The sequence below is a fragment of the Crassostrea angulata genome, chromosome 1 (assembly GCF_025612915.1).
Source record: "Crassostrea angulata isolate pt1a10 chromosome 1, ASM2561291v2, whole genome shotgun sequence".
Taxonomy (NCBI): domain Eukaryota; kingdom Metazoa; phylum Mollusca; class Bivalvia; order Ostreida; family Ostreidae; genus Magallana; species Magallana angulata.
This window is the reverse complement of record NC_069111.1, coordinates 32,628,905-32,642,707: the sequence shown is the minus strand read 5'-3', so window position 1 is coordinate 32,642,707 and position 13,803 is coordinate 32,628,905. Positions and strand designations below refer to the sequence as shown.

General features: G+C 34.5%; 1 protein-coding gene across 4 annotated transcripts in view; it reads left to right on the top strand.

The window, feature by feature from the left end:
- Positions 1-13,803, top strand: part of LOC128180999 (uncharacterized) — a 34,171-nt gene that overhangs the window by 15,631 nt on the left and 4,737 nt on the right. For 3 of the 4 annotated variants that reach the window (XM_052849245.1, XM_052849263.1, XM_052849236.1), the window contains exons 2-13: positions 8,879-8,992; positions 9,362-9,439; positions 9,585-9,689; positions 9,938-10,427; positions 10,801-11,003; positions 11,261-11,700; positions 11,919-12,076; positions 12,177-12,391; positions 12,519-12,745; positions 12,860-13,018; positions 13,106-13,235; positions 13,335-13,434. In XM_052849245.1, the coding sequence (XP_052705205.1) occupies positions 8,879-8,992; positions 9,362-9,439; positions 9,585-9,689; positions 9,938-10,427; positions 10,801-11,003; positions 11,261-11,700; positions 11,919-12,076; positions 12,177-12,391; positions 12,519-12,745; positions 12,860-13,018; positions 13,106-13,235; positions 13,335-13,434 (2,419 nt within the window). Of the gene's footprint in view, positions 1-1,115; positions 1,748-8,878; positions 8,993-9,361; positions 9,440-9,584; positions 9,690-9,937; positions 10,428-10,800; positions 11,004-11,260; positions 11,701-11,918; positions 12,077-12,176; positions 12,392-12,518; positions 12,746-12,859; positions 13,019-13,105; positions 13,236-13,334; positions 13,435-13,803 lie in introns of those variants that run through there. The other variant, XM_052849257.1, reaches the window with a different exon arrangement.

Here is a 13,803-nt window from a genome sequence, read left to right as displayed (position 1 = left end):
TTGAGGATAAAGGGTTGCTATAAACTCAAGGACGAAAACACAGAAAATATTAGTGTATCTGATTACTGGGTTACATATGCTAAACATATTTTGCGATAAGAATATTAATCTTTAAAAAGCATTTTTATTTTGTTTTGGTACCATGCACCTTTCTCGATCGTGTCTATTACATAAAGTGCAATGTGGTTAAAAGGCTAAACTACATGTATTAATGATTTATAGAAAGTAAATTAATGTTGTAAAACTACTTTGAGGAGTTGATTTAGAACCTTTGTCCTTTGGAGAGTACGTGCTATATTTCTAACTTTACAGAGTGGCCGTTTCAGTTTTTATTGGTGTCAACCATTAATTTAGGAATAAATTAATTTTTAAATATTGGAATATATCTGATAAATATATCTGAAAATATAGCTGAAAATATAATCTGAAAGAATTAGTTGTACAATGTAAATGAATGTATTTAATATCTGTATTTCTTATTAAAAACTCGACATCGTCATTTTAAAAGAGTTTTTTTCATGTGGATTCTCTTTCCTATAAAGTGGAGTGCAGTGGTTCAGGCTACATTGCGATAATCCGCGACTCGAGTGACAGTTTGGATTTCATAGTTTCATAGTTGATTTCGTAATTTTGTGATCTAAATATGGCAATTTTTCAAAGCGATCTTAGATATTAAATTGATGCAACATTTTTTCTATTCTAATAACTATTTCAAAATAAACACTTTATTTTTTTTTTCAAATACCATTTAGTTTTAACTACGAAAATTTTAAATAACATATTATACATTCAATAAATGCATACCTGGTTAATATATAATTGGCTCTTTGCAATAATTTCTAAAAGGTATAATAGCATCTGATCTTTGACCCTGACCATACCAAATCTTTCCCTGTTCCGAACCCGTGATAATTATTCATGAAACTCCTAGCAACCGTGAATTAAAACAGGTCCAAACTGTAATTAAAATCGAATTTCGGAAAGAAGAGGTTAAAATCGGTGAAACGTGGCGGATATGTAGGTGTTTAACCACACAGTATATATACTGAAAAGTGCAAATACCACAACAGGGTAATCGTCTGAAACCCCACAGTGGAAAAAAAAGAAAAAGAAAATGCCCACAAAAGCCTTTATAAAAACACTATGTTCCATGTACCAAACAAATATTTGCCGCCTATTGTGGCAATGATTTTAATTCCGAAAGTTTTTTGTGAGAGTTTTATTTCATTAACGTCTCCGGGGTGAGTCTGTCGTTGTTAAAAGTTTAAAGTCCGCTGTTTGTTGAATAATTTAGAACCGTCCGATCACCTTCTGTCTTCAATAATCCTCCTGTATTAGTCCTTGTCTATATATCCGTTTTCGCTATATAGATGTCCCTTTAAAACGTTTTCCCCTCCACGGCTTGAAGACCGTTTTAGGAAATTACTTAGCAATCGTCAAATGAAGTCAGAACTGAGAGAGGTAGATAATGGATTTAAATATCAACGACAGTTTATCTCTCAGATTTCTAAAAATTTGATGAACGTTGTGATGGAATATACATACTCTGACTGAAAATCGGATAAATATTTTTAATCTGTAATACGACACTAAGATTTTGGCTATGCCAACTGCTGTTTTTGGAGTGAAAGAAAACCGCCGTTTTCACCCGTTTTCAATGCCTAAAAACAGACGCACAGTGCGTTTGAAAAGTATTGATGGAGTTCAACTGCAAAATGTGAATACTAGGATATCTTCACTTATTAAGGTAACTTCTCTCGATTCATTAATATTTTTCTTTGAACCCCCCCCCCCTCCCAAAAAAAATCCAACAGAGAGAGAGAGAGAGAGAGAGAGAGAGAGAGAGAGAGAGAGAGAGAGAGAGAGAATAGTCGTAATGGAACAAGTAAGATTAAGATCTTTTTCATGATTATCTCTAAATATGAAAATATTTCAGTCGATTAATGACAAATTTCAAGTCCGCTTATGAAAGAATGTTGCGTTTGTTAACATTGTTCTCTTCGAATGACGTGTATATTTAGGATTGTGCAATATATCCAAAAGTAGCTGGCTATTAAAAACCCTTCTGTTGAAACTTTCTATACATTTTCAAAATATTTTGTTTTTCTCGAATTGGAGTGGCAGCGTATTTCAATGTTCGTTTTATTATTTGACTAAAAGAAAAAGAGAAGCTAGTGAAATGTAAGCCAAAATGAACACGTTTCATATTCGTGTTCCTTTTAAGAGTGTTCTTGATGAGGTTTTCAGTTCTATGAAAATTATCATTTCTATTATTTGAATGGGTCAATCTTTTCTTAAAAATAGGAATATTTATTTGAATACAAGTCGTTGCATGTTTGACAGACTAAATAAGGCTTAATGCGTTCCATCAACGGTATAAAAATAGATGGCATGGCATGCAATATAAAGAAATCTTTTTTAAAAAAAGTCACACTTTCCTTTTAAAAGGAATAGGAAGGTTCTCTTTAACAGACAAAGAAGGGATTATCCCCTTAAAAACATATACGCCTCCTTCGATTATTCAAACTGTCTAAGACCCCGTCGATATAATTACCATCCCTATCCCTTAAAGCTAGCAAATAAGCAATTACATGAAAATGATATTCTAAAGTTAAAGTTCACTTTGTGGAGATCAAATGCTTAATATATATTTATGCTAGCAACGGTTGCAATTATGATTCATTTTTTCCATGTTGAGTAAATGAGCAATTACATCATATTCAATTATAAATATGGGTAAAGGTTTTTCTTTCGAAAATTCCAAAACACATATTCTTTAATTTACGAGCAAAATCTTTGATGTTCTGTTCCGAAATCGTTATATTTTATTTTCCTATTTTTAAAATTGCATTTCAAAAAGCCCACCTCGAAGTTGCAATTTCACACTCCGGTAGTACGTGTACGTTAATTCCAGACCCAGTGAAGTCAGTCCTAGCTTGTGCATGCAAGTCTTCGGCGGTATTAGAAATTTGTATTAGAGCATGAATAATTTAAAATGGGTATTCTACAAAAATGTTAAATCTTTACAGACAATCAACCTATCAACCTAATGACTTGGGGAAATATTAAAGCGATTTATTCGAATGAGAGACGGAATACGGGAAGATAAACTGCTTTCAAAATTACATACGATAGTTTGTCATAGTCATTACATTTATTTGATCATTAATGGGAGAATAAGTCCTAAGTAATAAAATAAAAGTTTAGCATTTTTGATTTTGGGACTTACTTTGTAGAATAAAGCAAAATCAATTTTCAATACTTTCCAAAAATAAAAAAAAAACAACCCCAGTGATTTACAATTTGCATACCAGATACACGTGATTTGAAGAACAAGTACTTTAACAACATTCTCGATTTCAAAGAGCAAACCCATCGATTCGTGATAAAAACATTTACCAAAAATTTCAGTAGAGGCTCAATGTTTGGTTTATAATTTACGGGAGTAGATCAATTTCTCATCCCGAAATTAGCTTCACCGCAGAAATCAATATTAGCACACAGAGCCTCGAATGACACACGAGTCCCAATCCTAGCTACCCTACTTAAACATTTCACCGGTCATCGTTATAATGTAGTCAAGAAACAGCGTTCATCGTATACACATTAAAAACCCGGAAAAATTTTGCTTTCAGACAAGTTCGATACACTTTCACAATTTGATATTTCCATTTTTCTGGGAGCTGATAAATAATCGTAATAAAATCACTACTCATTGAAAATCAAAGAGATCTAATAGATAAATAGGATCGTTATATTTCATCTTTCTTGTTGTTTTTGTTTCAAATGATCTTTTCCTCATTTTATCTGACAGTACTTTACGTGTGACATGATCATTTAGATACTAGTGTTAAGCGGACAAATCAGAAGTCGTAAGAACGATTTATAATCCACATCTTTTTAATATGTAGTGTCCATCAATGTTTAATTTTCATTTGCAATTTAATAAATCTAAAACGCTAGTTATTAGCAACCGAATTTTTATCGTCATAGAAGAAAACGATAAAAATACAGAAGAATACACCAAAATTACGCTTTCGATACTTGTATGTATAATTGTATAACATTTATTTTCAAACCGTTTTATATACATGTATCGCTGATTTTTCCTCGAAACAAATAAATCCATTGGCCTTTAGAGCATCGCTCGTCTGTCGATCAAATTTGTATTTAATTGAATTTAATATCTACATTAGTTACTTTTATTTATTTTCTTTTAATTTTATACACTAATTAATCCTTGTAGGTTTTCTTATCGGTCAAATGTTGTTTTATGAGTACAAACTTTGAAGTTCCTTATTTGGTACATGTTACTAAGGCTCGGTGTTCCAATTTATTATAAACAAGGATGGTGTCAAAGACCTGAACAAAATATTCCCAAATTGTAATTACCCACCACGCTTGATTAGATTTTCAAGAGATGCTTTGTATGGAGGGTAATCGTGTTCAAAAATCCAGACATGTAAACTTGTAAATCCGAATATGCAATCGTGTTGATGTGTGAGCCTGAGCCTGAATATGTGTAATTCTGATCGTGTAACCTATAAAACTCGGGCATAAACACGTGTAAGATTTGACTCAGTTCCTTCGCATGATGCACATTTTGCAACTTTATTGTTTACATTAGTTAATTAAACCTTCAACTTTGCACACTTTCAATCCGTAGTTTCTGCGTTTGTAACTTCAGGCTCGGCAATAGCACATCTGACATGATACAAATTAACAAATGTAAAGTCTACAAGTTTGTCGAATTTTGACATGACCTTATATGGCAACTGCCTTGCTGTGGGAAAAGGCATGCCGTAACCGCCGGACCGGAATGAACGAAAAATAAACATAATATTCAGCTAAACTGTTGCAATAAGCTTTTAATGAACGACACCTTATCTATCGAAAACAACGTTATTATTTTTAGGAAAAAAATTGAGGTATGATTGAAACTGGACCAAACAGGAAGAGGTTCATGTAGAAAAAAAACGTTGCCGATGTGACGAATGCGCTAATTTCCGTAATATAATTCTCATGGTATTATAAAAGGAAATGCCTAATATCTTATATCTCTAAAAAAAATTTGACATGTAATTTAAACTGGAATATAAGTAAATGCGTACTCTTTTCTAGAAATGAGACGGATCAAGAAATTTCCTAAGGGGGTAAATATATTTTGAGCGGCAAGGCGTTCGAAGACCGCCATGAGGTCCCATGTAACTCCATTGCTTCCGAATTGCTTCTAAGAATTTTGAGAGTGAATTTTTAACCGGGTTTCCGATTATTGAAAAAGTTAAAATTGCAGACGGGCGAGTGGCTGTCAAAAAGGTACCCTTATTGTACCGATAACTCTTCGAACAGTTTTCAAGATAGGAAGTTGTTCTTTTGCAGATCAATTATACATTATGATATATATCAGAAGTAAGCAAATTGCTAGGATTTTGATTTCTGATAATTTATAAAAATATCAGCTGTTGAACCTAGCCATTTTTGGGCAAAAACATTGCATATAGAGTACCCCATTTTTATCTCTTGTTATTTTTCTGAATTAGTTAGAATAAACGACCTGCAAGTATTTGGTAATTTTTCGCGGAAAAATTTATGTTACTTTACATGTATTTATACTTTTTGTTGTTGTGTTAGTGAAAGATAAAAAATAACACAATCTTCAATAATAATAAAAAAAACTAGCGCATATTTTTTGTGCGCCGTAAATTGAAGTTTTACTATGGGAGGCACTGTAGCTCAAAGATCGTCCATCTGTATTTTTAGACAGGGAGCTACAGACCTGCAGCTAGTTCACAAGTGGCTGTAAAGTTGTATTATACTAGCTCTCCAGAAATTTTTTATCAGCCAACTTCACAAAGTGAGTCTGTATTGAACCGACATTCAGGACGTCATACTCAATGCCGTAATAATTGCTTAAAATGATTTTTTAAAGATGTCAATTCTTACCTGCATGATAGGCTTTTTTCCCTATATATTGCCGACAATGCAAAGAAACATTTCTTAAAATAATTTATACAAATTTTAATTTCACGACAGTTAACCTTATCTTTGCATGGATTTTTTATTCATTTTTTTTAAAGAGGGTGTCGCTTCTTATGTCTCATATTACCGGGTAATCACAATCTCAGAACCAATGTCTTTAAATAGTTTGTTTTTCTTATCGATAACTTTGCAACTCGGATGACGGACCCCGTGTAATTTTTCGCGTGGGGAGGGGGGGGGGGGGGTCTGGTCACAGCGATAAGGTAGCGATAAGGATGCATTTGGAGATATTTTCTTAATTCAGCCGAGGTCTATACGTTAACAATTTGTTGCATGTACTCTAATAACAGTGGCGTCGGAAGCAAATTGAAAGGGGGGGGGGGCTAAACTAATCATGAATAATATTGACAAGAATTCCCATAATCATGAAAATTCTAATCCGTGGGGGGAGGTATACCAATAACTCCAATCTTACCTGCCCAATTCCCCCCCCCCCAAATCACGAAATTCCTTATCCGTGGTGGTGGTGGTGGTGGTGGTGGTGGGGGGGGGGTGCTAGTACACCTACTATGACTCTAATTTTCAATATCACTATTAATATTTCATTCTCTTTAAGGTCTTTTAAGGAACAATTTTGTTTGTTGCGAGGAAAAGTAGGGGGGGGGGGTGAATCCTCCCTGTTGCTATGTTCCTAATGGTTAGGTCTAACTTGGCAAAAAAGTGGGGGGGGGGGCTAAGTCCCCCCCCCAGCCCCCCTAACCCCCCCCCCCCCCCCCTGTTCAGACGCCTATGAATAAAAATGCGTATATATCTTTATACACGTGTATTCAAACAAAGTCATTAAATGTAATGTTTTTCAGTTCTAAGAGGATATCTGAAGCCGATCGAATTCTTTACTCGCATCTTTTATACATTATCTTGATAAAATGTACACCAATCCCATAATTTAATTTTCCGAAAAATAATACTCTATGAAATGTTGTTATCCAGAGATAATATGATTATAGGCTTACCTAATATATATATTTTTATTTATTCCGTCCCTATTCCGGCGATTACGGCATGCCTTTACCTGCAGCTAGCCTTTTTCTATCACTGACGTCACTGTTTCCATATAAGGTCATGTTAAAATTCGACAAACTTGTAGACTTTACATTTGTTAATTTGTATCATGTCAGATGTGCTATTGCCGAGCCTGAAGTTACAAACGCAGAAACTACGGATTGAAAGTGTGCAAAGTTGAAGGTTTAATTAACTAATGTAAACAATAAAGTTGCAAAATGTGCATCATGCGAAGGAACTGAGTCAAATCTTACACGTGTTTATGCCCGAGTTTTATAGGTTACACGATCAGAATTACACATATTCAGGCTCAGGCTCACACATCAACACGATTGCATATTCGGATTTACAAGTTTACATGTCTGGATTTTTGAACACGATTACCCTCCATAGCTTTGGTGTAGAAAAACCATTTTCCCATTCTTTAAAACTTTCAATAACAGGTAAATGCCATTCTGCAAACGCAAGCGGACTTAATAATCCCTCAGAATATCTTTAAAGGGACTCTGGAGGGCACAGCATTGTTGTCCGCGGGTCTTCACTATTAGTTTAACTTTAAGTGTAAGAATATGTTTGGTTTTTATCAGTAAGTGTCCCCTTCTCATGACGACAATACTAAGAATATGTGATTGAGGTATTTATTTTGATCTCGATAAGCCCAAACTCGTGTTTAAACCATAGATAAAAACAACAAAAGACAAAATCATCAAGCTCATAAATCTGTCATTCAATTTAAAAGTTTATACCCCTAAAAAAGAGAAAGTTTATGATTCCGGGTCAAGACGTCATCCATTGGCTCATCAGTAAAGTTTCGAAGATCACGTGTGAAATCCGAGTCGTCTGCTTGATTTGTGTCAATACTGTTTGCTGGCTTTTAAGAGTGCTTAAATCAAAACAACAATGTTCAAGCACCTTCACAGTGAATTGTGTTTGTATGTAAATACAGCACATTTCAGTGAAGAACACTTCACTATATCTTTGGTGAATATTGCTGTTTATCTGGTCTGATATTTCATAGTTAAGTAAAAGAATTTAGGGTCAGTTGGGGAATTGACAGAAAAATTGTCTGACTATGCATATATTTAATATTTGCAAATTAATTCTTTGGCATGTTGTTATTTATATCTGGATGAAGTGGCATTACTTATTACAAAGCAACTCTTCTCTAAAGCTCTTGAGATTTAGAATCGGTATGAATCTATAATTTTATTGTATGCATTGGTTTTATGAAATCAATGTAACAAATCACAAGAATAGTTTTTCTATTGACAAATCTTGGTAATGGATGCTGATTGAACCCCGTGAGTCGATTGTTCTCTCATAGAGGGCCTCCTAAGTACACACGCTATTGTCAAACAGAAAGCGTCTCTCTAATGGTCAGTCAGTAATTCTTGGTACATATTATATTTATTTGGATGTTGCCTGTACGATATATTTCTAATTGCTTTTTCTGCTCGGGAATATTTGCAAATCCAATACAGACTGATGTATTTGTAAACAATTCTATTGATACAGTCGGTATAGAATTCCATTATACCATACACTGGTTAATATCTCCAGGATTCAAAGACAACACATTAATTTCCTCGCTATAAAACAGTGTTGTTTTTCTTTGTTATGATTCACTGCAACTCAGAATTTTTTATACAAAGTATAATTCAATAACTTTATAGGTCCCATCACACACTTAACTCAGCATGAAAAATTTATTGCAGGGCTTTCTCAGCTTTTACAAAGATGCAGTTGGCCCATTCTCTATGCATAATGATAATGTCATCCAAAGAAAAAAAACAACTAAAATGAAGAAACATTTCTTTGACTGTACATTTTTTTCCAGGCCGCAGATGAAGGAAGGAAACGCGCCAACGCTCTCCCGCCTCTTCCCATGGAGAGGGAGCCCACGTTCCACCGGACACCCCGGGGGTTTGTGTCCCTCCAAAACCCGGACGAGGTACATCACTATCTATTCTATCAGACTAAGTATATTTGTGGTTGGTTTTACTTTTACAACATACATGTATGATGAAATTATTTTTTAAATTGGATCATACTGTGTCGTACATGTAATTCTCGTTTATGGTATTGTTTTCGATACACTATTTGTTTTATGCAGATATAAACAAATACATCTATTCATATTAAAAATTTATTGCAACCCTTCAACGTTTTTGATCATCAAGATCATTTTTTTAATTTTCTGAATGAACCAATCGCATGTTTATTGCATTTGACATTATAAAAAATTTATAAAAAAATTAACACTTTCCAAACCTTGAAGTTCCTAAGTATGAAATACTGATAAACTTGTCATTCTTTCTAGGCTGGAGAAAGTCATTGGCAGAAAAAGTACAAGAGGGTCAGTTTTGAAATTGACCGTAAAGTGGTAACTCACTTGAGGGTAAGTACAACGCGAGTTAACTCTTTAGCATGTATCATATTTAATAAAAAGTGGTAAATGTTTTTTTTTTCACAGTGACATGTTCTAATTAATATGAAGCCGGTGATACATGCATAATGATACTCATTAAGACTAACTTATTCAGAGGAAGTTGAACAAACGCCTTGACGACAAATACCAAAGCACTGACGCCGAATCTGATGAAGAAAAGAAAACAGAGGAATCAGTGACAAAGACCAACGGAAAAATGGTAGGTATCTAAATTGATGAGAAAATAAATAAAACAGCCAATTTAAAAGAATACTATTATGCAATTTTCTAGTATTCAAAATGGAAATATTTTGGGTTAAACATTGGACAAGATACATTACTACTTTTAAAGATTACTAGTTATTTTAATGGTCTGATAGAAGCATTAAAAGCATACCGAAAAAACGCAGTTTTGAACGCATGCTTTGCCCATACTGATTTGATAAGTTTTTTTTCAATTTTCAACAGAACGAAAAGGAAGACAAAAACATATTTACAAAATACTCAGAATTAGGAGAAAAAATACCGTTTAGAAACCAATATAGAAAATCAAAATTGTTGAGTAGTGACGAGTGTGAAAAAGAACAAGTCGAATCTCAGGAAGACGGGGAAATGAATGGCGATTTTCCCGCTAAACAAGTATTACCCGAAATCAAAGACCAAGTGGCTAACGGTAGTGACGAAACAACGAACGGACATTTATCGGATGGTGACGAAAGTGATGAAGAGCTAATGACGTTATCAAAAGTGACTGCAAATGAAGAACCGGACGTTAACGAAAACTTCAGGGAGTTGCAGGTTTCTCCAGTTCAAACACCCGTTGTTTTCAGACCCATCACAAGGCACAAAGCGCGGGAGAATTCGGATAACATGGCGGACATCTTGAAAGGAGACGTTCACCCTCCATGTGTAGCAGAGAGTAAATCGGTGTCCCTTTATATCAGTGCTGGCTTCACGGGCAAGTATCCATGATCGATGTATACAAGAATAAAAGAAAACCATAATGATCATACATGTTTTGTAGAATATTTCTTTTCACTTACACTGAAATTCTGTTGCCGTATATTATTTAAGAGTAAAACAGAGTTATAGCTAATCCAAGTACATATAATTTATATATAATTTGATTTTTATAAAAATACTACTATATGCATGTATATCAAAATCTTTTCGGATCGAATATAACGAAATATGGTTACATTACAACTAATTTATATAGCTTTTCCTCGGGGCTTCGTTATAGCTTTGATTTACTGTATGTATAAACTTAGAATGTCAAAAGCATAACCTTTTTCGTTATATTATTAACAAATGGTTTTTTGTTGTTTTAGACACTGAGGCAGAAAGATCCACCTTTTTAGAGAAAGTATATCCGGAGCTGCGCACGCACTGTCGAGAACATGGGTTTGAACTCCAGATACACGACCTACACTGGGGACTTAGGGACGACAGTACAGAGGATCATAGCCTTCCGTCCATGTGTCTTAACTACCTCCGGAAATGTCAGACGTCAACTAGTGGTGGGATCGTATTGGTCAGTTTATAAATATCTATCTTTTAAATATATTCATTCCATACATTCTTCCTATGATAAAAGTACCCTTGCCATTTGACACTCGTCACAAGTACAATAAAAATAAAAAACGTTTGTCTTTTACTAATTAACAGTTCTTAATTGGCAATGAGTCCATGACTATGGACTCATTGACAATTAAGAATTGTTAATTAGTAAAAGACATTTTTCTATTATATTGTCCTCCTCTTATCGTTGTTAACGTTTGTTGATGGTAGGTCGTTCTTGGAAACAAGTATGGGTCCTACATTCTTCCGTCTGTGATTCCTGTAGACGAATTTCACTCAATACACGAACAGTCCTTGCATGAATGGAAACAGAAAGTTGACAAAATGAGAAAAAGAATCGCTGAAATCGAGTCAGCGTCACAGGATCGCGACAAGAAGATTCAACAGGGTCTCACCGAAGGCCAGATCATGGAGGATACAAAAAAGGACCACCTCAAAACACAGGATCTAAACATTAAGCTAGAAGAAACTACGGGAAAGGAGTCTCTTAATATGTTCAGGAATTTGGCAGACATGGTCAAAAGGGAGCAACAAATTATCAAAGCGCTGAAAGTAAAAGAAGAAACAATGCCAAGCCCCCATCTCCTTAGTCAGTGGTATAAACTGGACGAGAATTGTCTACCGCCAGTGTACAGACTCCAAAACATAAGGTGGTGTGTTTAAAATTTCCTTCTACACAAGGTTAAGATTTGAGTGTAAGATTAAGATTACTTGACCGAAAGTATATTTTCGTCTTAGTCAGCTAAAATGCTTCCGCTTATATGTTAAGAACAAAGTTGATTCGTGTGTGAATATGATATGTCGCGATCGATTTATTGTCAAAACCACTCTTGAAACAGAAGTTTCATTTTTTGATGTGTCATTTTAGCTCAGTGATCAAGGAATACAGCCGAGGGGACGCACGAACACGAGAATCAGGTCGAATTATGTGGAACGAAACTGTTCAAAAACTACGCAAACTTTTGGATCAATTCGCGGATTTGGCCATCAAAGATGAACAATCTAGAAAGAATTATTTTTCGTCTTGTAAGTTACATCAGGCGTATATTTTCGTACTTTATCAATATCAAAGATAAATATGCCTTTATCAAATTCGATAACAAATTTGTTTCATTTTCTTTTACAGCCCTTAAACAAGAACTTGATCAATGTCTCTTGAATAATGACGACGTCACGGAAGACGTCATTGTTGTCAATAGAAACATTACGGACTTGCTAAGTAATCTTGGAGACTCGACAATGGCCGACTACGCAGATTTAAGTTCCACACAGGACAAAACGTTGTCGGAACCTCAGACATCTTACATGCAAAAACTGAAAACGGAAATCATTCCGGAAAAAGTATGAACAATTTTCAAGAATAAAAATAGACATTATATTGATGCATCAACTGACAATATTAATTTGTAAATAATTTGGTGTATAACTACTAGTATATTGAATCTTTAATGTACGTTACATTGTATAGGTGGATAATAACCACATCTTAAACCACGAGATCGAGTGGAGCAAGGGAGGCGTTCAGCCAGCACAGAACCGTGCTCATCACCTCTATCTAGACCGAATGTCCAAACAAGTACTAGAGGTGCTGAAAAGGGAGTTTTCTTGTCACATCACAGAACACGTGCAGCAGATAGACCCAACTTCTAAACTGTACCAGGAAATTTCACAGCATGTGTCCCTCTGTCAGGAAAGGTATATCATATGCAGACTCTCTAAAATTGTGTATTTGGTACTAAATTGTTTTAAGGTGTATTTTCCATTTTATTTTTATGATACTATTTCTATATCTCTTCTTTGTTATTTCAGAGGACGGCATTTCCAAGGCAGACGGGAACTGTTACAAACAGTGAAATCGTATATCCGGTCAAAGTGTCGTCTGCCTCTAATTTTACATGGCAAAGCTGGCTGTGGTAAAACGGCGCTTGCTTGTAAAGTAGCTCTCGAAACTCAAAAATGGTTCAAAGGGTAAGTTTATTTATTGATAGTTCACAAAAACCCGAATATGAAAGATTGTATCTACAATGTAATTATGTCTATTGTTTTTGGTTTTAGGATTAAATCCCACGTGATCATAAGGACAGTAGGTCGTACAACAGCCTCGAGAAACGTCCGAACATTATTGCGTAGTGTATGTTTACAGATGTCTCATATATTTGGAAGCAAAACAGAGGAGGTTCCAATGGTAACAAACAACAAATTATTAATCAATGTATAATAAGCCTTTTTAATGCAGAAAAGAGGGTTGAAAGGTAAAAATGTTTTTTTTTAAAAAATATTCTAGGAATTCAAAGGACTCGTGAATGACTTTGCCCAAAGACTTGGCCATGCGTCAACAGCAGATCCGTTAGTTTTAATATTTGACGCTGTAGACCAACTCTCTGGTATGTAACTTCCTTGGATTTGTATATATTTGATTCCATATACATGTATATTTATATATTCGATGAACACCAATGATTATTTAAAAATCGTTGATTTTGTCATTGACTCAATTTAAAAAAATTAGATATGTGTCAGCATAGTTTATTGAAAGGCATATCACCCACGAAATTGCGTATCGTCCTCGAAACTTGTACTAAATTAGGAAACATTGATATCCAATAATATCAATGAAAGAGCAGAAATGTCACAGTTTGTCTTCATTTGTGAGATTTTTGAAAAAAAAATCAGTATTTTCTGGTAGATACGTAAGAAGTTTCAACATTCGTGTTATAATATGTAGCTGTTTTTGTATCGTCTTTATTTCTTCT